This window comes from Zootoca vivipara, chromosome 5 (genome assembly GCF_965207765.1).
Source record: "Zootoca vivipara chromosome 5, rZooViv2.hap1.1, whole genome shotgun sequence".
Taxonomy (NCBI): domain Eukaryota; kingdom Metazoa; phylum Chordata; class Lepidosauria; order Squamata; family Lacertidae; genus Zootoca; species Zootoca vivipara.
This window is the reverse complement of record NC_142588.1, coordinates 80,191,528-80,214,924: the sequence shown is the minus strand read 5'-3', so window position 1 is coordinate 80,214,924 and position 23,397 is coordinate 80,191,528. Positions and strand designations below refer to the sequence as shown.

The 23,397-nt window shown below is 42.5% G+C and overlaps 1 protein-coding gene and 1 long non-coding RNA gene across 3 annotated transcripts in view; one reads left to right on the top strand and one right to left on the bottom strand.

Annotated features, from left to right (window-relative positions):
* Positions 1-373: 373 nt before the first annotated feature.
* LOC118093669 (uncharacterized) lies at positions 374-4,853 on the bottom strand. Its single transcript, XR_015950072.1, has 3 exons — positions 4,785-4,853; positions 2,204-2,325; positions 374-807 (listed from the first exon to the last, which is right to left on the bottom strand). It is a non-coding gene; the product is annotated as an uncharacterized LOC118093669 (long non-coding RNA).
* Positions 4,854-8,802: 3,949 nt separating this feature from the next.
* BCHE (butyrylcholinesterase) overlaps positions 8,803-23,397 on the top strand; it is a 50,487-nt gene continuing 35,892 nt past the window's right edge. The window contains exons 1-2 of one of the 2 annotated variants that reach the window (XM_035133209.3): positions 8,803-8,982; positions 14,762-16,274. In XM_035133209.3, coding sequence (XP_034989100.1) covers positions 14,767-16,274 — 1,508 coding nt within the window. In that variant the 5' untranslated portion in view covers positions 8,803-8,982; positions 14,762-14,766. The remainder of the gene's footprint in view (positions 8,983-14,761; positions 16,275-23,397) is intronic. The other variant, XR_004693681.3, reaches the window with a different exon arrangement.

Here is a 23,397-nt window from a genome sequence, read left to right as displayed (position 1 = left end):
AATGTTTCAGAGCCACAATAATACTCATTTTAGATTTGTACAAAATCAATCTTTTTATTGATAATGTTAGTACAGTGGTACCTCTGTTTAAGTACACAATTGGTTCCGGAAGTCTGAACTTAACCTGAAGCGTACTTAACCTGAAGCGAACTTTCCCATTGAAAGTAATGGAAAGTGGATTAATCCGTTCCAGACGAGTTCGCGGAGTACTTAAACTGAAAGTACTCAAACCGAAGCGTACTTAAACCGAGGTATGACTGTATTTGTTTGTAAACCACTTAGAGGTTTTGCCTCATTCAAGCAATATATACATTTAGTTAAATGAATGAGAATAAGTAAGTCTGGTTCCAGACTAATTGTTATGTTTGGATAAGTGTATGCATTTTCAATTTGATGTTATGCTTCTCTCTCTGAGTCTTGCTGAGATCATTCAGTATATGCTTCCTTTTTAGGTAGTATGTATTAATTATTCTATTCTATTTCTGTTCCCTCCGAAGAACTTCTCTTACTCTAGCATCGACAGAGACAACAATAATTACCAACCTGACAGTGTTAATGTCTGTCAGGTTTAAGACAATGAGTCAACATGAGGTTCTGTGCTGTTAAACTTTCTTCCAGAGTTTGTAGGAGTGTGGACACCTTTATTGCAAACAGACTAAATCCTATAGTCCTCACCTCCTCCGAATTTTTGACACCATTTGGTATTGTAGCATTATGCGCTATGAATTATGCAGTGACAAATTGACATACCAGCTCCAGGCATCTGCCAGTCTGGCCAGGGACTGATGTCCATGTGGGTGTACAATGCTGAAAGGCAAAAAGAAAGTGTAAAACCGGTTGCCACAGCAGTATGAAAAGTACCAGAGTTGCAAGGACTATTCAGGCATTAAGAGCTGCCTGATTTATAAGATCCCTGCCTGAATCACTGAGATCTCCTAGGGAGGTTTTTTTATATACTGTAGTGATAACTCATGGCTCATATCCACCAGATGACAACAACAACAACAATTTATATGCCACCCACCTAGTCAGTTGCCCAGCCACTCTGGGCAGCACCCAACAAAAAATTATAAAAGCACAATACAACATCACATACTAAAACAGAACTGCCTTCAGATGTCTTTTAACCATCACATAGCTGTTTATCTGTTTGACATCTGCTGGGAGGACGATCCACAGGGTGGGCACCGCTACCAAGAAGTCCCTCTGCCTGGTTCCCTGTAACCTCACATCTCACAATGAGGGAACCACCAGAAGGCCCTTGGAGCTGGTTCTCAGTGTCTGGGCTGAACAATGGGAGTGGATACACTCCTTCAAGTATATAGGGCAAAAGACATTTAGGGCTTTAAAGGTCAGCACCAACACTTTGACTTGTGCTTGGAAATGTACTGGGAGCCAATGCAGTTCTATATGGTCCCAGTGACTGCTCCCAGTCACCAGTCTAGCTTCCACATTCTCGATTGGTTGTTTCTGAGTCACCTTCAAATGTAGCCCCACATAGAGTGCATTGCTGATTCTTGGAACTTCCTCCCTGTGGAACTTCAGGCACCTGATGAAGACCTTCATATCACATCGGGCATTTAAAGGAAGCATTGCATTTTGCAAGGCTTTTCCACCTCCTTCACATTCCCAGTGGCCCTGTCACACAGCAGTCCATATGCTACTGGTGAAGGTCTGAAATTGGGAGTCACCTGTAGCATGCCTAGGCTCCCCATGTGATTTGACCCTTGCATGATCAAGGTGCCTAAATGCATAGGTATGGGAAACGTAAATATCCCTGGTTCAGACATGACCATCAGGTTGGAGCCATCAGAGTCAGGGGAGCATAGCCAGTAGGATCAAGTGATCCAGAGGGAAATAGCAGCAGCCGGGGGGAGGGGCAGATTTAACCCTTTCCCTGAATCATTTCCTCTGAACTGCACTTCTGTCCCCTCCTTAAGGAGTGAAGAAAAGTAATGGGTAATCTTTTGAGGAAAGGAAAAGAATATCTTACCACTTATTATAAATGACTTGTCTCATCTTGTTCTGGATATAACAGGATGAGAGTTAAGAAGACCTTAATCCACCCGTCTGCCCTTCTTTGTGATTTGATCTTTTCTTATTGCCTCATCTATGATTTGGTCATTCCCCACTTTTATCATTATTTCACAGTTATTGAGGCCGCAACACCTGTTGTGTCAGGGATTCATTAACGAGAGGTTACCTCGTGGCAGTCGCTGTCCTTGCACCCCTGCATTGCTTCAAAGACCCATTTCGCCGTTTTGTAGAATGGATTGACACATGTATTATATCAGGTGACTTGTGAAGATGTTGTTAAAAGGTCCCCTGTCAAAGGCAGATGTGTTAATAGCTCCATAGCTCACATTGGCGCAGGGCTTCATGACAAACAGACCCGCTTGTTAACGGCTCCATAGCTATTACCAACTTGATATGTAATGTCAGGAACCCCCCTGTTAACAGCTCCAACCTATGAAGTGACAAAATAAAAAGAAGTGTGTGTGTAATGTCAAATGCCCGAGGCAGATGAGCTGAGGTGTCCAGCAATTCATTTCACATATTATTACGACAAGAGGGATTTTCATGGCAATATCTTATTGTTAATTCACATCAGAATGCAAGTTTCTCACAAAGCTAAGCCTACATTTTCTGCAACCTATTCCCTGGCCACTGAAATTTGAGACCACTATAATGCAGGACAAATATGGCTATTCTGGCATATTCCTATTTTCTCCTTAAAATTTTGTGGTAGTTTGGGAATCTGCTTTGATTTTGATGAACCTCCCTACACATCCATTGTGTACTAGGATGGCTTTACCGTTGTCACATACTAATGCACACTTTGTAGTCTTGAGATATCTGTGATCACGGATCACGTGATCTTGTGAACCACCTTGGGATCTTGTGGTGAAGGATAGTATAAAAATCAAATAAAGAAGGCTGGCTAAACTTATTACTGCTACAAGCTTTAAGCAAAGCTGCGGGGTGGTTGTCTTGTTGTCTGGACAGAGCTCATTAACCCCATAGGGAATAATGGGGGTTGCGGCCGGACCCAGCAGAAAAGACTGTGTGTGTGTGAGGGGTGGGTCTAAGCACAAAGAGAGAAGTTGATTGGAGGGCAGAGTGTTGCTGGGGAAGGTTGCATGTATCCAATTCTTGATTGACAGGGTGAGTGCATAAATACTCAGTGTTTTGGGGTTGAGCTCATTCCTGCTAGTGATTTCAATCTCCCTCCCACCCACCTCCTTTTTCTTTGCAGGTTTAGAATGACCTTGCTATGGTGCTGCCTGTATTCAGGGGCCAGTAGGAATTTTTTTCCATTTGGCTGATTGGCTGTTGCCATCTGGTTTTTTGCCTACTGCTTAGCAATAGTCACAACTTGTTAGGTTGGCAGGTTAGGCTTTGGTTGATGAGTTTGGGAGGGGCATCGCATGGAGGTGCATGCCCCTCAGTGCTGCTCTTATAGAAGTATTCCATTAAAGGAATCCTGGGGCTCCGGGGCTCTAGTCCTTACACCCCCACAATGGTGCGGGGCTGGGGCCAATACAGAGCACAAGCCTTGGGGAACATTTCTGGTGGGGGAAATGGCCTGGTCTCAGCTATCTCCTCCACCATGGGGTTTTTTACTTGACTTTCCTACTGTAGGAAGTCAGAGCTGGTCCTGTCCCACCGTGGGGCAGAAGATTAACCAAAGCCTAAGGCCAACACTCAAATTAATTTGTAATTTTTGAATAAAGTTGTGGCCAAAATTATGCCCCCCCCCCAAAAAAACCCCTAAAATAATGTGTCTGTCTGAGTTATTGGGGAAATTTTTCTGGGGGTCTTGACTCGCAACACAGGACCTCCATACACACTCCATACACACAGGACCACAGCAGTTTGACTTCACTCCTGGAGGCACACTCCATTGTCTCTCAAGACAGATGGATGCCAACAACAGCACCTGAGTGTGCAGGGGCGTCTTGCCCATAGAGGCAAGTTCGCGCCCAGTTCTAGAGGGCACCTGGGAAGAGGCGGAGGCTAGACATGGCACCTTCTGGCATTGGCTCACTGCCCTCATTCGCCGAGTGGATCTTGGTTTTCCTCTGCAAGGACATCTTCAGTGCCTTGTCGAGGCCGCTGGGGTTCGGCTTGCTGAAGCCTGGTGCTCAGCAGCAGCCAGGCAGAGGCTGGAGATGAGCCCAGTGGCTGCCTAAGGCTGTGGCAGCGGTAGCAGCAGGAGGAGAGGCGGTGGTGGCTGTGACAACCCCACCAATTACTCCTGGCTGCTCACTACCTCGTGCGTGCGGCCTTCTCCCGTGCGCACGCAACGGCGGCGCCTCCCCTGCAGCTGGCGGGCGCTTTGGCCTCACTCCTTGAGGGAGCTGCTCAGCCCGCCTCGGCTCTCTGCTGTGGCTCTGCGAAGGGTGAGGAAGGGTGTGGCTCTGCGAAGGGTGAGCTATAGGGCAGCGCCAGCCACCTCTGCGGGGAGAGAAGCACCGCAGACACCAGAGCCAGCCCTGCGTTCACCCACCGCTCTGCGAAAGCATGCGAAAGCAAGGCAACAGGTCTGGCGCCTTGCACGGCGCAGTTGCTCGAACGAAGCATGTGTGTGTGTGCGTCCCCAAAGCAGCGTGTGGTTCCGGCTTTCCGGCTGGGAAAGGGGGGGCGGGGTGCCGGAGGGATCTGTGAACCATGGCGTTGGATAGTCTTAAGACGGCCCTGATAGTGTATATAGGATTACAGGCCACAGTATTAGTACATACATGAGACTAAGACCCAGGGCTTTTTTTACAACCAGAACTCACCTCTTTGGTGCATTCTGATTGGCGGGGTGCTCCCCTAAAAGGTCAACAAGTTCCGACAACTCTTTTTCTAGAAGAAGAAGAAAAGGCCCTTCTAAGACCCATTAAACTAATTTGGATTTACGGTACTTCTGAGAAGGCAAGACTCAGATTGCACAGGTAGTCACTACGGGACACCAGGCCACCATCACTGAAGGGAGATTTTCAAAGATCTTACCATATCTGCTATTTATGTCCTCACTGGGTTGGTTGATGTTTTGCTCTCCGCTACCACCAACCTGTTTTGAAGTCATTTTCAGTGACAAGCTTTATGTATCAAATATATCTGCATACTTGAAGACATTTACTATATTTTCCCACTAACACACCCTTCTGACAAGCCATGTCTTCTAAGCAGATGGTACCGTGATATACTTACACAGTATGCAGAAATCGTGACATATTCCTGGAAATTTTTCACAGATGTTTATAATGAGATCTTCATGATCACACACCAATTGCATTTTCACAGACTGACAGAGCCTTCTGTTCCGAAAGGAATTTGTACTCTGAAGTTGCTTTGTTCGTTTATGGTACATTTTAAGACTATGCAGGCGAACCAGGAAGCTTTTTAGAAGTGCCCAGTAAACAGCAAAATAATACATTTATTTATGTGCAATAAATATACCAGAAAAATATATTCATAAGAAATACCTAGTTATGACAAGAACTATACCAAGAAGCGGGTTTTTTTTTTCATCTACAGTTTTTTCCTGATTTTTTCTGTAAACTAGCAACTTACAATTTTACTAATGAATATATTTTTTACAACAAGCTATAATTAGAGCAATAAAGAGAAAATTATAGCTCTGCGTGATATACTGACATATATAAAAAAGAAGTCTTTCACTGGTTGTAATATAGTTTAAGATATTCCCATTTGCTGAAATGAGCAGGTAAGTAGCGCGAACTTTCCTAATATTGGAAAGTTATTCTACAGAAACACATATCTATTTCACCTTTTCATTGTGAGAAAATTATTGGGGAATTTTCATGTAGTACCCCCCCCCCCAAAAAGTCTATAGCTCTGCCTAAGTATTTTAGACCATATTAACCTTGCCTTTGGCGCAATCACTATGTTATTTTATTGTAGTGGTGGGGGACATCTGGCCCGCGGGTTCCTGGCACAGGTCTCAATTTGACCCGTGAGGCCATTTTCCATGCCACCCACCTGTCCTACATCAAGTGTGGGACAAGTAAAGACATGGCTACAGAGGAACAAAGGAAGGCCCCAAATTTTGCTTTGCAAGTGGAACTCGTTGATGCCTTTGAACTCTGAGGCAAACAGATATTTTCCTTCTTCAGATGGTAGCTCAGTTGGTTCCAGCATGGTTCTCATAACACCAAGGTCACAAGTTCAATCCCCATGTGGGACAGCTGTGCATATTCCTACATTGCAGGGGGCTGGACTAGATGATCCTCAGGGTCCCTTCCAGTTCTACAATTCTATGATTCTATGTGTTATGTACTGAGCTGAATCCTAGAACAATAGGATTCAGAATCAGCAGTCTGATTGGTCCGCAGGAGCTACCCAATCCAACTCCAGGTGGAAGTGAATCCGCAACCTGATTGGCCTGCAGGAGCAGCCAATCAGGAGGCTGGCAGAAGTGAATCTGCAACCTGATTGGCCTGTAGGAGCAGCCAATCAGGCTGCCGGCAGAAGTCAATCCACAACCTGATTGGCCCACAGGTGTAGCCCTGAAGTAGCCAATCACACAAGGCCCATTGTGTAAATAATGTATATAAGCAGATGGTTTTGGGGAAAGAGCGATTCTTCTCTTCTTCTCCTTGATGACTATGAGCTGAATAAAGAGCATGAAATTCACTCTCGACTCCGAGTATATTTCACTATGATTCTATGATTGGTGGTTACAGTGAACCCCTTTGAACTTTAACAGCTGTCAAAGTTGGCCCACAGACTCCCATCCCTGGGAGGATGTTTCTGTAAGCGTAGGTTCCACCATTCTCAGCACTACTGGGCTCAAAGGAATAAGTAATAATCACAACAATAATTGCAACTTAGTCCCCACTGTGGGTTCCAATCTCCCTTCCCAAGCATTTACATTTACTACTTTTATTCAGGTAAAACATTATCTCCAGCATCATTTGCATTCATGGGAGCATGGAAGTGTTAAACTACTCATTGGAGAGTTTTTAAATGCACTAAAGATGCACCGAGAGCAGCAAAGAAAATATAAAGACTCAGCTAGAGGCTAAAAAAGTGTTTTAAGTGCAAACTTTTCACTTCTCCACAGCACTGGCATAATTTTGTACAAACTAGGAGCTAAAGAGAGAGGGAGAAAAGGACGGATCTAAAAAGAATACCTTGTCAACAGCTTTGAGTAAACCCGATTAAACTGTCTTCACCTTGACCAATTAAAGTGACAGAAGCAGGAGCACAGGCTGTTTTAACGAGAAAGAAGGAAATACTTTTTTAAAAATCTATACTGCGTGCACACAATGATGTCACTCCAACAATTGTCAGATTTATGCAAATTAAAAAGGTCCAGAATGTTGACATCTTTGTTCCAAGATGGCACAGTATTATTTGGACTGTGCCGTTCTTCCTCCCTGACATTCATTCTCCTGACTTGAATTTACAAGTTTAAATTCAGATTGAGAGTAGTCCTCCCACACACAATGAGTGAAGAGAAACAGACACTCATTTAAGCCAGAAGACTGTTTTATAGAGTGCAACTTGAACAGCTGCTGAAAGCTGCATCCAATCAAATACTTTCCTGCCTCCATCTCCTCCAATCTGCAAATCCCTCCCCCCTCTCTCACACACACATGATGTCACAGCCGACACCAGCCAAACCAGCATCTTCTTTCTTGGAGGTTTTTAAGAAGAGGTTGGGTGGCCATCGCTCTCGGATGCTTTAGCTGAGATACCTTGATTGCAGGGGGTTAGACAAGATGACCTTGGTTGTCCCTTCCAACTCTATGGTTCTATGAGTTTAAGGATCAACTCCATGTGTGCACAGATACAAAGATGGCACACTCAATGACTGTAACACGTGAACACACTTTGTGAATCTGTTGAATTGTATTTTATGCTGTTTTAATAATGCTTTATGATGTCTTGTATGCCTTTCGTGCTTTTGTATGCTGCCTTGCACTTTTTACACATACAAAAAAGGCACATGTAAGCGGCTTATAAATAAGAGCATTCCTGAAAAGCATTTGGGTAGGGTCTGCTCCACAACTCAGCAAAGTGCCTCTGGTGGGTCGCAAGAATTTCAGTGGCAGCGGTAGCCGTGATGAACAACAGCAGTGCTGAAATTGGCACTAGGTGGCTCGCAGCTCCCTTTTTAATTCCTCACAATTGCCCCTACATAATGTTGCTTTGGGGCATTGTGGGGGATTTTAATGATAGCCTTCATACCCAAGAGATGGAAAAAAACACCATGGTGGTGGTGGGGAATCTAAATAAATCTCTGCTAGGTGGTCCACATATCAGGTTGCACACCTGGGATTTTATGTATTATCTTTAGCTTGTTTGACTTTGTTGTAAACCATCCTGGGGCTTCTATGAAGGGCAGTATAAAAATAATCTAAAACAAAACAAAACTGTAGTGTTTTATTTTGAATTTAATTTAAATTTATTTCTCTTCTGCATTCTTATTGTCTCTCACTTCCTTCCCCCCACCCCATACTGGTGATGGGGCCAAACAAAGTCTCAAGTCCCACCAGCCAGCTGAATGAAGACCACTCATATGATAACAATGATTCCTTTAGACCTGCATGTGAATGTTACTAAACATGGAAAAATGCATGAAAAAAGCTGCATTGCTTTTATATTTTGTACTTCCAATGGACTGGCTCTTCTAAATATGCAGGCACTTCCTTCATTTTCCCCGTCCCTGACGAAATCCTGAAAGTTGGAATGCTCCAATTCCCTACTTGACTTAACTGCAAAGTCTTTCAACAACGATGGCATTCTCCTTTGAGCAGATGTCAGATATTAAGACCGCCTGCCTTCAGATCAAATTGCTGTTGCCAAGTCTCGCGAGCTTTCTCTTAAACAGTTCATTATAATGTCAGCACAGTCCAATTTGCAAGCATTAAAGAAGCAGCTGAACACTGCCTTTTGCTGAAGTATTAAAGATCTTGGATCTTAAAAAAAAAAAAACACTTTGGCATCTCTGTAATACGAAACGGGGTAAGAGATTCTCTATTTACGTTGATCTCTATCAGCATAAGTTATAGTTAAGCTCGATTTGTATGGGAATTGCAGTCTACTAAAACGTTATGCTCTGTCCATTTGTTGCTCTGCTGGGAATACAAAGTCTATTCTGCAAATGGAACTGATGGAACAAATAAGCAGGCATGTGTATCGAACCATAGTATTATTCAATGGATTCTGGGCTAAGTAAATTAAACTGAACTAAAAAAAAAAATCATTTATTAATTCAACTATCTGCTGAATTTAAATAGAGATTACACAGCCTTGTGTATAGATTTCTTGGTTGGCTAAAGATTGGCAAGGAGAGGAAACAATCATTGGAATAAATTCTATTGCTTCACTGAATGAGAATACCGAAGTATGTTCTGTTGAACTTTCATGGATAAAGACTAATGGAAATAAACTTAAAAAAGAAGTAGTAGTATAGTAAATGCATCTACCAATGTATCTCCATTTGGCTGACAGCCTAAAAGAATCTTTTGTTCTGGAAGTAATAGAGTTTTATTTTCTTCAGTCTGTTTCACGTTAACCTAAGCACAGGATCAAATATTTCATACCAAACAATGGCAGTTTAACTTTTAGTTGAGAGTTGGCTTTTGGAAAATATTTGAAAGGGAATTTGTACAGTACCTGCTCTTCAGTGCTTTGCTCCATCACACACAAGCTGTTATAGGGGATAATTGTGGCATGAACAATATTATGTGTAGTTCCAGTGTGCATATTTAATAGCTGACACTTGGCTGCAAGCCAGCACATTGTTTTATGTACTTGCGTCATGTGGAAATTAATTAGACTAAAGTATATTTAATGGTGTTCTAGAACAGTGTTTCCCAACCTTGTGCCTCCAGCTGTTTTCGGACTACAATTCCCATCATTCCTGACCACTGGTTTTGCTAGCTAGGGATGATGGGAGTTGTAGTCCCAAAACATCTGGAGGCACAAGGTTGGGAAACACTGTTCTAGAATACCATTAGGATGCAGCTTCCTTTGCCTTTACTTGGGAATAGGTATGGACAAGCCTTTTAGTTTTGATTTCTTCCAGTTTCTTATTTTCCAATCTTAAACTCAGCTCTTTACATTTCCACATGAATTCCACATGAAGTCCTCATGAAAATTCTTCAGCATTTTAGTGTGAGTTTCTGCATGCTATATGCATGTTTATAAGCAATTTCCCTTAATATAATGCATTTTAATGTTATTTTCATTGACACACACATTTTATACCCATTTCACTAGTACATGGCCTTTTGTATCCAATACTTGGTTGGAGAATTGCATTGCAAAATTCGGAGAACTGCGGATTTTGAATGATGCCTGTGGTTTTAGGAAGTGCAAATTTGGTAGAATTTGAACTGAATTGGGTTGCTTCATTGCGCCTACTTGAGAAGAAACCCATTGACCTCAATGGTCCTTCCTTGTTGGCACGAGATTTGCAATCACTGACTAATGCAAAAAGAAAGAAAGGAAAATGAATTGCAATTTGCTATGGCCTATTCGATTTGACCGCAAAATTGTTTGCGAAAACTTGTCTGCTTGATCAGTTCTCACCATTTGCAGAAATCATTGCCTTGGATTCTTCAGAGAACTATTTGGAAGTTGTGTAGCTGTTAGGCTGTTAATTGCCCATCATCACCATCCATTTGCATTCCCACAGGGACATTGAAATGTGTTTTGAGGTGTGTGCAATGTGAAGTCATCACAACACACTGCTTTAGTTAGTTTTAACAGGATCATGTCCACTTTGTGAAAAGAAGTGTGTGTGGAGGGGTGAGTTGCCCGGATATATTGTTGCTTTCTTTTTTAAAAATCTTGTATATATTATTTGCCACAGGAAGACTGGAAGAAGTCAAGGTGAAACAGCCCACAAATCATAGGCATGCTTTGCTAGCAAATAAATAGGATCGAACTGGATAGGTTTGACTTCTGAGTACATGTGCATTGGATACGGTGCAAAGTTCTCCATACCCCCCTCTCACAATCTCCTTTCCTCCTTTTCTGATTCTTCACTTTTTTATCTCCTTATCTTGCTCAGAAGACAGCCTCCACAGTGCTCTTGTATTTGTACTGTTAATAATTAACTTGCAAATCAATTCTTGAATCAAATTGCCGGTTGTACTTTCTGCAGTTTGAAACCAAAGCCCAACCTTTGAGCCGGGTAATCTTGTTCATTTTACACCTATCTTCCCCTCTTGAACTGAAACCAAGGCTCTCTTATCACATGCTCTCTCTGTCTCTCTCTCTCTCTCTCTCTACACACACACACACACACACACAGAGAGAGAGAGAGAGAGAGAGAGAGAGAGACAGAGAGAGAGAGACAGAGAGAGAGAGAGAGAGAGAGAGAGAGAGAGAGAGAGAGAGAGAGATCTCAAAACCAGGCAAGATTCTTGATAGATTTTTTTGATGATTCCTCCACATTAAATCAACATTCTGGAAGTAAAGGAAGTCCCATTGAATTCAATATAGTTTACTCCCAAATAAGTTGGGTTAGGACTGCAGCCTCACTGAAGAAGCTGGTGGGGTGTAGGCAGGCTGAAATCTGCAAGCTGAAATCTGATAGGCTTAGGAATCAGCTTGCTTTCTTCTCGAGTCATAAAAAGCCCCATCAATCACTCAGTCTTTTGTCAGCTATGTTGAAAAGGCTGAGAGCCGCCTGTTTCTCTCCCTCATATGCACATTATAATTTCTTAAAAGTACCAATTTATAAACAGAAAAACAAGAAACAGAATTTCACCAGCATAGCCACATTACTACTGTGTGTGTGTCATGCTACCCCTGCTTCCTCCTCTCAAGCATTTGCAGGACAACAAAATAATATATTTTACCATTATTTTCCCCACCTCGGTATTTCACCATAATTTCCCCCACTTAGGAATGGAAAATATTTGTGTTTCCTGCCCTGATGCTAAACACATTTACCCTGGAATGAGCTCCAATCTGCTGTAGAAAGGGACAGTGTATTTGTAAAGTAAAATTCATAAAATGAGTGCCTCTAACCATGCACATGCCTGGCCACCCATGCTCTGACCATAACGTTCCTGTGGGCATGCCATGCCATGCCTATTGACTCCTGTGAGTACTGTATGTGATACTGTACCCACTGACTTCTATGTCACTGCTTTTGTCTTTTTAAAATAATTTTTATTGGTTTTAAAAACAACTGTAAATACAATAACCATTAAACAATTATCCCTCAGTACAGCTAATGGTGTTTTTTTATCCATTGTCTCTAGACATACACTAACATATTCAACAATCAAACATATTACTTAACGTAACATCTACACAGAGAATATAAGCAGATCTTGATTTGGGTCACTTCTGTGAACACATCATTCATCTAAAACACCATGTGGATGTGCTCTAAATCAGGCATGTCCAACAGGTAGGTAGTGATCTACCGGTAGATCACTGGACATCTGTGGTAGATCACTGGTAGATCACTGGCTTGCTCCAAAGTAGCTCAACAACTTTGGATCCCCTAAAAAAAGCTTAACAACTTACCCCCAAAAAGAGGGTCGATCACTGTCAGTTTTTAACTCTATGAGTAGATTGCAGTCTCTTGGGAGTTGGCCACCCCTGCTCTAAATCATGTTTTGTGTCCAGTCATTAGAAGGACTTGTAAATGACAACTGGCACTTGAGTTTTCTTATCTCCTTCTCTGCCCCAACCCATTTCCCTTTTGTGTCAGGTATCTTCAAATGGAAGCCTGAGAATAGAGACAGTCATATTTTCATTGATATGTAAACTGCTCTGTGAGCTTTTTTTTTTTTTTTGGTGGAATGTTGTGACGGCATGTTGAAGTCAATGGGCATAGCAGGACACTCTCAGGAACACTGAAGGCAAGGGGGATGGCATGGCCCACCCAGGGGAACAAAGAAGTGAGTGAACATCTTCCCCAGTCAAGTGATATGTACAAAAACATGCATATATTCATGAAAATACCATGCACACAGGGCTGTGCATCTCCATGTAAAACCTTGTGCAAGCCCAGATCAGCTTTGTCATCGCCCAGCACCTGGAAAGCACAAAGTTCACAGGTGTGCAGTTTCCTGTAAGATCTTAGGTGAGCAAAGTTTAAGGATAGGTTAATGCTCCTTTATCATGCTCTACAGTCCTTTATGAACCGCCCCAAGAGGCTTTACATAAAGTCTACTATTACTTTAAATCCTTTCCTTCAGTATCCGGCCTGTGTGCCATGGCTTTTTATTTGCTCTCACATTCGACTGAATCTGTGAAATATTGTCTCTGATAATCCCCCTCTCCTTCTGTTCCTTTGATGCTCTCGCATACTTAGGAAGCACTTCAAGCAAAAATGTTCCTATTTTCCACTCTCAGCTTTCAACTGTAAGCAGACAGCCAGCAAAATGGCCCTCAATGAGCCACACAGCTGTATTTTGCACAGAAATTAACTCTGCTCCTTTTAAGGATAGAAGTACTACTCAATAACCTAGAACAGACTGTTTACAATGACAGTAATGAGGACACAGAATTCTTTCCTTTCCCCCATATCTTTTCACCCTCTTCAAGGAGAAATTACTCACAATGCCCAAGTTACTGCAATATCATTTTGGAGGATTTTACTAAGGTCAATATCAAGGCCTGAATCTCAAACATAACTCCTGAAAGAAAGCTAGATATGAAAGAAAGCACAATCATTAGTGGTGTGATGAATAAACACACACAAAGTTTCCAGGAAAGAGTTTGGTGTAAAAATATGGTTTGGCTTAAGATATGGATATTTCTCCTTTTGCTCTCCATGAAATGCCTCAAAATGGTGTCAAACCAATTCTTTTAGATCCTGTGAAGTAACCAAAAGGTTCAGTCCACAGGTCCCTCTGAATCAAGCTGGGCAGATACAAGAAAATACTTCCTCATACCACACAGCTAAACTATGGAACTCCTTCCCACAGGAGGTAGGGTTGCCAGACTCAATAGAGGACAGAACTTCTGTGCCTTTAATTGCCCTGCTCTCTTTTGAGTCTGGAAACCTTAAAGAGAAACCAGCAGACCCTTTGTTTAGCAATCCTAACAGGAGGCAGTGATAACCATGTAACCATCCTCTTCCATAGTCTCTGTATTGTCCTTGTAGACCTCACCAGGTTGGGCAAAACTAGAATTAGTTTGCTCTGCCTGTCTGTCCGAAGCTCCAACTAGTGTTGGTCTGCCTTACCAGTCTCAATGGGCACTAGCCACCCTTGGGGAAAACACTAATTAGAAATGGGAGAAGTTGACTATAAAATAAGTGAAAATGGTTGGTTCATTAAGCTGGAAGGGACCTCAAACATTACATGCCCTACCAATGCAGGAAATCCACTACAACAGAACCCCCAATATGAGGTCATTCAGGGAGGATGAGGATCGCTGAAGTAGAACATCTACATTGCATTCACAAAGTCCCAAATTCAATCACCACCACCATCTCTAGGTAGGATTGTGCTAGATAGACCAATATCATGACTCTGTGTACAACAACTTCCTGTGGTCTTATGATGAGGACAATGGTTGTGTACCCATCCCTTTTCATTTTTCTCCACTCCTGTTTGGCTACATTTGTAATTCAAAGCACTAGGAGAGCTTGGTATTAGGTCCTCAAGTTAGCTACTGTGTAAGGCTCATTTCTTGGTCTCCCCAGGGTATGCCTACTATTTTGTGATTTTTAATGATTTAAGGCTATAGCACATTTCCCCCCTGAATGCAGTCACCTCTTGCCTTCCTACACTGAAAACATATCCCCCCCCCAATTTCATTTCAGGAAACATGATATACCCAAATGGAACATGCACTCTCATGTGGCTTCTTGTGCTGTACATGTTCGTCAAGAAGGTGGTCCCTCAAGATGACACCGTTGTTGCTACTAAGAGTGGAAGAGTCAAAGGATTGACTTTGCCTGTGCTTGGTGGAACAGTTTCAGCCTTCCTCGGGATTCCTTATGGAGCTCCACCTGTTGGGCGACTTCGATTCAAAAAGCCCCAGCCTCGGGAAGAATGGGGAGGGGTCTGGAATGCCACCAAGTATGCAAACTCTTGCTATCAGAACATAGACAATACTTTCCCTGGATTTTCAGGATCCGAGATGTGGAACCCAAACACAAACCTCAGTGAAGATTGCCTCTACCTCAATGTGTGGGTTCCTTCACCCAAGCCTAAAAATGCAACTGTCATGGTATGGATCTATGGTGGTGGCTTCCAGACTGGGACCTCCTCCTTGAATGTCTATGATGGCAGATTCCTGGCCCGTGTTGAGAGAGTCATCGTTGTTTCAATGAATTATAGGTTAGGGGCATTAGGATTCTTGGCTTTGCCAGGGAATGAAGATGCTCCAGGAAATGCAGGGTTGTTTGATCAACGGCTGGCACTTCAGTGGGTCCAAGACAACATAGCAGCTTTCGGTGGCAATCCTAAAAGTGTGACATTGTTTGGAGAGAGTGCTGGAGCAGGAGGTGTCAGCTACCATCTCCTTTCTCCACAAAGCCATCCTCTCTTCACTAGGGCAATCATGCAGAGCGGTGCTGGAAATGCCCCTTGGGGTGCACTTCTACCCTCTGAAGCAACACGGAGAACTCTAGCTCTAGCTAAACTCCTCCACTGTACGAGTAGCAATGAAACAGAGATAATTATTTGTCTTCAGAGCAAAGATCCCCAGGATATACTTGCTAATGAAGTGTCTGTTTTACCATACAGGGCTCTTTTAGAGCTGTACTTCACTCCAGTGGTTGATGGCGATTTTCTTGCCGATCTTCCTGGAACCTTGTTGAAGAATGGGAAATTTAAACAAACACAGATCTTGTTGGGGGTGAACAAAGATGAAGGTACAGCTTTCCTTGTCTACGGAGCACCTGGCTTCAGCAAAGATAACAACAGCCTTATCAATGAAACAGAATTCCGAGCAGGCTTGGCACTATCCTTCCCAGAAACAAGTGAAGTGGGATTGGAATCTATTGCTTTTCACTATACGGACTGGGAGGAAGAGCAGAACCCTTTCAATTATCGTGATGCTATGGATGATATCGTTGGAGATTACAATTTCATATGTCCTACCGTGGAGTTTGTAAAACATTTTGTCGAGGCACAGAACAACGCTTTCTTATACTTCTTTGAGCACCGATCTACTAAACTACCTTGGCCAGAGTGGATGGGAGTACCACATGGCTATGAAATAGAATTTGTATTTGGACTACCTCTAGAAAGAAGAGCTAATTACACCAAAGCGGAGGAAACTCTGAGTAGGTCTATTCTGAAGTACTGGGCAAGTTTTGCTAAAACTGGGTAAGTTGTGGGTGTGGAGGTGGGGGTGTTTGGGGAAAAATATTTTTATGTTTACAGCTTAGTCTCTTTCCTAGTTATTCGTCCTACAAAAACTCAGAATAATTCCTCCATGCTATTGAGTATTTTTCTGGTGCTCGCTTGCAGAAGTTGGGGGCTAATCTCTGAATCCTATTATTCCTACTCCATTCCCACTATTAATATGGTGGCAGTGATGACGGAACAAAAACTCTAGCAACAAATAAAGTGCCAGTAAACAGTATGTAATAAAAAAATGATGCTAAAAAGAACTTGAGCACATCCCTAAGAACATTAAGAGCAACAACAAGAAGTTATTTAAATGCATTAGCAACAAGAGACCATCTAGGGAGGTGATTAGGCCCTTGGATGACAAGGGATCCAAAGGTGTGCCAAAAGAGGATAAGGAGATTACAGAGAAATTGAATGAATTATTTGTATCTGTCTTCATAGCAGAATATAAAAGGCAGATCCCAGTGCATGAACTAACTTTTGCAGTAAAACAACCTGAGGAACAGAGGCAGATAGTGATGATGAGAGCTGAAGTTTTAGGCCTAACGGAGAAAATAAAAACTGATAAACCTCCAGGTCCAGATGACATTCACCCAAAGGTTCTCAAATAATTCGAATGTGACATTGTTGTTCTTCTAACAAAAAAAAATGTAACTTGTCCCTCAGGACAGCCTCCATACCTGAGGACTGGAAAGTAGCCAATGCAACACCAATTTTTAAGGGCGATTCGGTGGGGAATCTGTGGGAATACTGGACATTACAGATCGGTTAGCTTAACAACTGTCTCAGGAAAACTGGTGGGAAGTGCTTGTGGTGATCACACAGGGTCCCTGGACATTTCATGGTCTATTGATCCCTGTGTCACCACTTTATTTCCCTCTGCCACCAACCAGGCTCTACTTGGTAAAATACTGAGTCCAGTCAGGGTTAACTTGGAACATAAAACTTCTGTTTATTTATTGCAGTTTAACAAGTGTGTGGTTTCATAAACGGTCTTCAGTCAATTATAAACACTTGGTGCCTATACCGGTCTATACCTTCCTATACCTGCTAACACTCCCTAAACCAGGGGTCAGCAACCTTTTTCAGCCATGGGCCGGTCCACTGTCCCTCAGACCATGTGGTGGGCCAGAGTATATTTTGAAAAAAAAGAAAGAATGAATTCCTATGCCCCACAAATAACCCAGAGATGCATTTTAAATAAAAGCACACATTCTACTCATGTAAAAACACCAGGCAGGCCCCACAAATAACCCAGAGATGCATTTTAAATAAAATGACACATTCTACTCATGTAAAAACATGCTGATTCCTGGACCATCTGTGGGCTGGATTGAGAAGGCGATTGGGCCGCATCCGGCCCACGGGCCTGAGGTTGCCTAACCCCTGCCCTAAACCAAACTCCTTCCTGCATCCAGTTCCACCCTTCAGTTATCTAATGAACTTCTTAGCAGCTGTTACTGACTCAGCTTATATTCCGCTACACTAACTCAACCTACCCACAGACTCCCCTGCAATTCAACTCCCACTCCAACACCAAAATTGAACTCCCCCTCAGGGCTGGTTTTATAGTCCCTCTGACTCCACCCCGCTGGGTTCTTATTGGGTAACCCATTTAACTATTTCACTTCCAGCACTATCATAGGTCAATGTCACAGTGTTGTTAAAGGTAAAATAACCAAGTATTATGTAGAAGAAGTCTTGCTGAAGCAGTGCCCTCAGGGCTTCTGCAAGGGGAAGTCTCAGGAACCCATCAGAGTTTCTAAGAACAATCATACAAACAGTGGTCATCCAGCTGACATAGTGTACTTAGACTTTCAAAAAGCTTTCGACAAGGTACCTCATCAAAGACTCCTGGCTAAGGAAGAAGAGGAGAGGTCCTCTTTAGATCAAGATTTGGTTCAGCAACAGGAATCAAAGAGTAGGGGGAAATTGACAGTTCTCTGAATGGAGAGATATAGAAAGTGGAGTCCTCCAAGGAATAGTATTGGGATCCATGACTTTTAACTCATTCAAAAAGGATCTAGAGTTAGAGGTGAACAATGAAGTGGCCAGGTGTGCTGATCATACGAAATTGTTCAGGGCCATTTAGTAGTAGAGCAGGAGAAAGAGGATACAGGTTGTGGCGGAAGTAGTAGCGAATACTGATCATAGCTGCCAAGTTATCCCTTTTTTTAAGGGATTTTCCCTTATGCTGAATAGGCTTCCTCGCGAGAAAAGGGAAAACTTGGCAGCTATGATACTGATAGCTGGAGCAACATTTAATAACAATATGATTGGTTATGCACTTTCACAAAGGCTGCAAGGAAGTGTCCATTGCCTCTCAAAGCAAGATGTCTCCTATTATTTCCAGAAGCTGGCAGTATCAGATGTGTTTATAACAAGACAGGATACGGTTTCAGCGTTCTTGATCATTTGTTGCTTACCTTACAAGAGAGCGGAACCTTATTTCATCACAGTAACAGCTGTTGCAAATGAACGACACAGTTTTGAGTTGCAAAGAAAGTATTCTATTTACAGCCCCCTGACCCCTGGCACAGCCACCCTCTCTGGCTCTCTCACACAAACAGAGAAATTAACTCCACTCTTCCCAAAGGCAGATATAATGACTGGGTTATATGACCTTGCATTCTTGCAAGCGCTCAGGAAGTGTTCATAAAGCATGACGTGAGAAAGAAAACATTGGATGAGAAATCCCCCATGTATTTTCTCAAACTTAGCTGTTGATATTGCTATTCTCACATTATATAGATGTTGGATAGGGGTGAAGCTATGTCTATAAAACGTAAAATAAGATGCACCCAAATAATCTAAGCTTTATTTCCCAAATCCGTTACTGTACATCTATTCTGGTGGTGGCATCATGAAGGGCACCTTTGATATTCCTCTTCTTAATTGTGGAGGTTACCATTTTGGAAAGAAAGAAGGGATACAACTATGCATTAATTAATGATTACAATTTTAATTAGGTATCTGAAACCTACTGGCAGAGGAAGAAGAGTGGGGGGGAGCGCACCACCCCCAGCAGCGCGATCCCAGTGGGGTGCCATCGCGCCTGTGCCCCCCGCCCGCGCTGGGCGCCATGCCCCTGCGGACAATGTACCCAGGATGTGTGTCACACCTCTGTGGGTGGTGTGCCGCACCCCAGGATGTTTGCCAGCACTGCCCCCGCGTGCTCTCCGCCCCCCGGTGCTGGAGCATGAAGCTCCGCCACTGCTGAAACCTATCAGGAACAGTGCCTGTCTGACTTCTACTGGGAGGAAACTCAGCAGATTTGAATCCACAACAATGAAGCCATGACTTCTTGTTGATATGAGCTCTGGTTCTGTTCTGTGGGGGACCAGTAATAGTACTTCCCCAGTTGAGTCAATAGCTGTCATGTTTTCCCTTTTCTCGCGAGGAAGCCTATTCGGCATAAGGGAATTTCCCTTTAAAAAAGGGAGAACTTGACAGCTATGCAGTTGACCTAATTGTATAAACCTATTTGTAAAATGTGCCTAATGTTTTAGTAGGGATTTGCAACATCATCTTGGAAAGAAAATTGATACTCTTTTTTGCTTGGCACAAAATTCCTCAATATTTCACCCAAGAAGCATCCACATTATGTTGAATTTTCACTTTAGGCAGAACTCAGTAGGCAGAGCTCATTTCTCTCTCTCTCTCTCTCTCTCTCTCTCTCTCTCTCTCTCTCTCTCTCACACACACACACACACACACACACACACACAAACACACACACAGAGAGAGAGAAGAATTCTTTGGAGGTTTCAATCAGGAACCTCCACATTTGACTCAAAATGTTGCTCTAGGCCCAATTCAGCGGCAACTCAAATAACAGTGTTTATCTGTCTTCCTGGGATGCAAAAGGAGCGAGTGTCTGACATTTGCAATGCCCTGCTAGTTAATGCTAGACTTTCAGCACAGATAACTGCAGCCTATTTGCAAGACAGCCATTCAAACAGGGGGGAAGAGTTTGCTACTTTAAAATGAGCAATAGAAAAACAATTCTCACCCCCCCTCTCATCTGCCTTTAGAAACAGCAGCGGTAGTGCAAAATGGGATTTCTTAGCCCTACAGTCAATTTGCAGGCAAGACTTGGCTTCAAGTCAAGAAGATGCAAATGACAGGATTGTTGCCCCTCTTTACACAATGAAGAAAGTTCTCTTTTTGTTCCACGCTGCCACTTCCAAAGTAAAAGAAATGGTGTGTTCATTGTTGCTGAGTGTTTTTCTGAAAGCAAAACTATTCTGGTTACCTTGATTTCTCAAGAGGTTCCCATTCTTTCAGGAGTTCTGTGTTTCCCTTGCAAACACAGCTTCTACTTCCTTGCAGAGTCCAACATTTGAGTATGCACCCAGCTGAGATGATAGGCTGTCAAAGTTTGGATCATCAACTGTGGAAGATAGTGGCATGTTTCATGGTTCTGTAATTGTCAAGCGCCTCCCCAGCCCCTTCCGCAAAGTTCTGATTTTATTATTTATTATGCATTTGTTTCAACAATGCATATATTGCTTAATTTACAGTCATCTCTAAGTGGTGTGCAGAAGACCCAATACAATAGAACCATTTTAAAAACAACAACAACCCCACACTTTAAAAAAATCTGAATTCAATTTAAAAGCTTGTTGGAGCTAATGGGACTTGGAGTGCTACAGCATCTGGAGGGCACCATGCTAGCTACACTTCTCACATTTTAGTGACGTCTCACTGCAGTCTTCATTTAAATAGAGATTTCTGTGCTCTACAGTTAGAGCAGATTTCTCCAAATGGTTGGACTCCAGCTCCTTTCAGTTCCAGCTAGCATTGTTGTTGTTTAGTCGTTTAGTCGTGTCCGACTCTTCGTGACCCCATGGACCAGAGCACACCAGGCACTCCTGTCTTCCACTGCCTCCCACAGTTTGGTCAAACTCATGTTCGTAGCTTCGAGAACACTGTCCAACCATCTTGTCCTCTGTCGTCCCCTTCTCCTAGTGCCCTCAATCTTTCCCAACATCAGGGTCTTTTCCAGGGAGTCTTCTCTTCTCATGAGGTGGCCAAAGTATTGGAGCCTCAGTTTCACGATCTGTCCTTCCAGTGAGCACTCAGGGCAGCTAGCATAGGCAATGGCAAATGTGGTTTTAGGATGGCACAGTGTGGTCATACTGGGCACCGCTCTGCAGAGGGGCACCAAAACAATGCTGTAGATTGAAGTGCAAGAGGTGAGGCCACCAAATTTTAGCATCGTACAAATCTGAGAGCCCAAAGTCCACCAATGCCAGTGGTCAGGGATGATGGGAGATGGGGTCCACCAACACCCACAGGGCACAAGATTTGTGAAAGCTAAGTTAATAGTGTAGGAATCAACTTCTCACCAGCTGTTCCAGTTATGAAGATCTGTTATTGGACTAATTCTAAATCACTTGGATGTGAATTGTAGTATTAAGACCTATATTATTGTTGGACTTCTTAATGTTTTAAATTAGAGATGGGTGAATCAATCAATCTATTCTCCAGATTCCTTTACATGCAGGTATCTTTAAATGCACCCCATCCTGTTTCTGCATTGATCTAGGATTTATTTATTTACACGTCTATTTACATTGAAATATATACTGGAACATCCTTTCCTTCAAATACATTTCTAAACTTTTTTTCCTATTCAAATATGATTTTTGTAAGTATGTTGACACAGACAAAAGAACGTACACCACACAGCACATAGTTAAATGGTGGAATTTGCTCTCACAAGATGTCATCATGGCCACTAACTTGGATGGCTTTAAAAGGATATTAGACAAATTCATGGAGGATAGTGGCTAATAGCCATTATGACTATATTCTCTTCCATTATCAGGGACAATATGCCTTTGAATACCAGTTGCTGAGAACCAGAAGTGTTATGAGTGATGTTCTGCTTGCAAGCTTCTCAAAGGCATTTGGCTGGCCATTGTGAGAACAGGACGTTGGACTAGATAGGCCATTGGCCCAAACCAGCACAAACTTATGCCTCTATATTTTCTGAGTCAAAAGCCAAGTTAGCATCATGAAAGATGATGGATAATCTTGTTCTGCTTCACATAGTCCAGGAGGTGTGGATCAGACCAGTCTTACCTGATATCCACAAATTTGTCAAGCATCCTAGATTACTTTAGAATCCTAATACATAATATGGTTTGTTGCTTGTGTTTAGGGGGAGGGGGACCTTGCCATTCTTAAAACTGAAAGGAATATGTACATTTTGTGTGAATTATTTAAATATGTGTTGTTTTAAAAAAACCTTCTGCAGAGTTGTGACATCATCAGAGCCCAAGTATTTCCCAGGAAAAATAAAGCTTCTTTCTCGTTATGGCATTTTTAGAACTGGTTCATCTTAATACCAGGAAATGCTGTAAGGGGAATCCTTACTTTTCATTATGCATTTTTTGAAATGCTTTTGTATTGTTTCAAAATGTGGTTGCCTGCTTTGAGACTAATGAAGAAGATATTTCATTTTGACATGTAGGATGCAATTTGGGATGCTCAGAGTTCAAAGGGGAAAAAAAGAAGTAAAGAAATTCTTTAGGATGCCCACTTAAGAGCTGGAGTAATATTATTAACAAATGGACCAAAAAAAGTCATCATGGAAAAGACAAATGACTCCATCAAAACATTACTCTAGCGCTGTTCATAGAATCAATTACTCTTTTGTATCTGGCAATAGAATGAATCTGTCATTTGGCCTGGAGAGATCCCGTGCAGTGAAGGCCACAAATTCTTTACACAAGAACACAGACGATAACACCGTGTTTATAACTATGTGTGTTGTGCTGTAGAAAGTTCTTTTTCTCATAAAGTCACACTATGGAATTTGCAACCACAATGTGTGGCGATGGCCACAAATTTAGAAGGGCTGAAAAAGAGAACAGACAAAGGAGGAAAAGGCATTCAATGTTTCTAGTAATGAGTAAAGATGGACAAATCTGTCAATTTCAATTTTTCTCTGTTTTGCATTTTTCCAATCTTAAATTTAGTCTTCCACATTACTGCAGCAATTTGTGAATTATTTTTTTTTGGGGGGGAGGGAGGGAAATCCTCATGAAAAGCACCAGAATTTTAGTGCAAATTTCTCCTCATATAC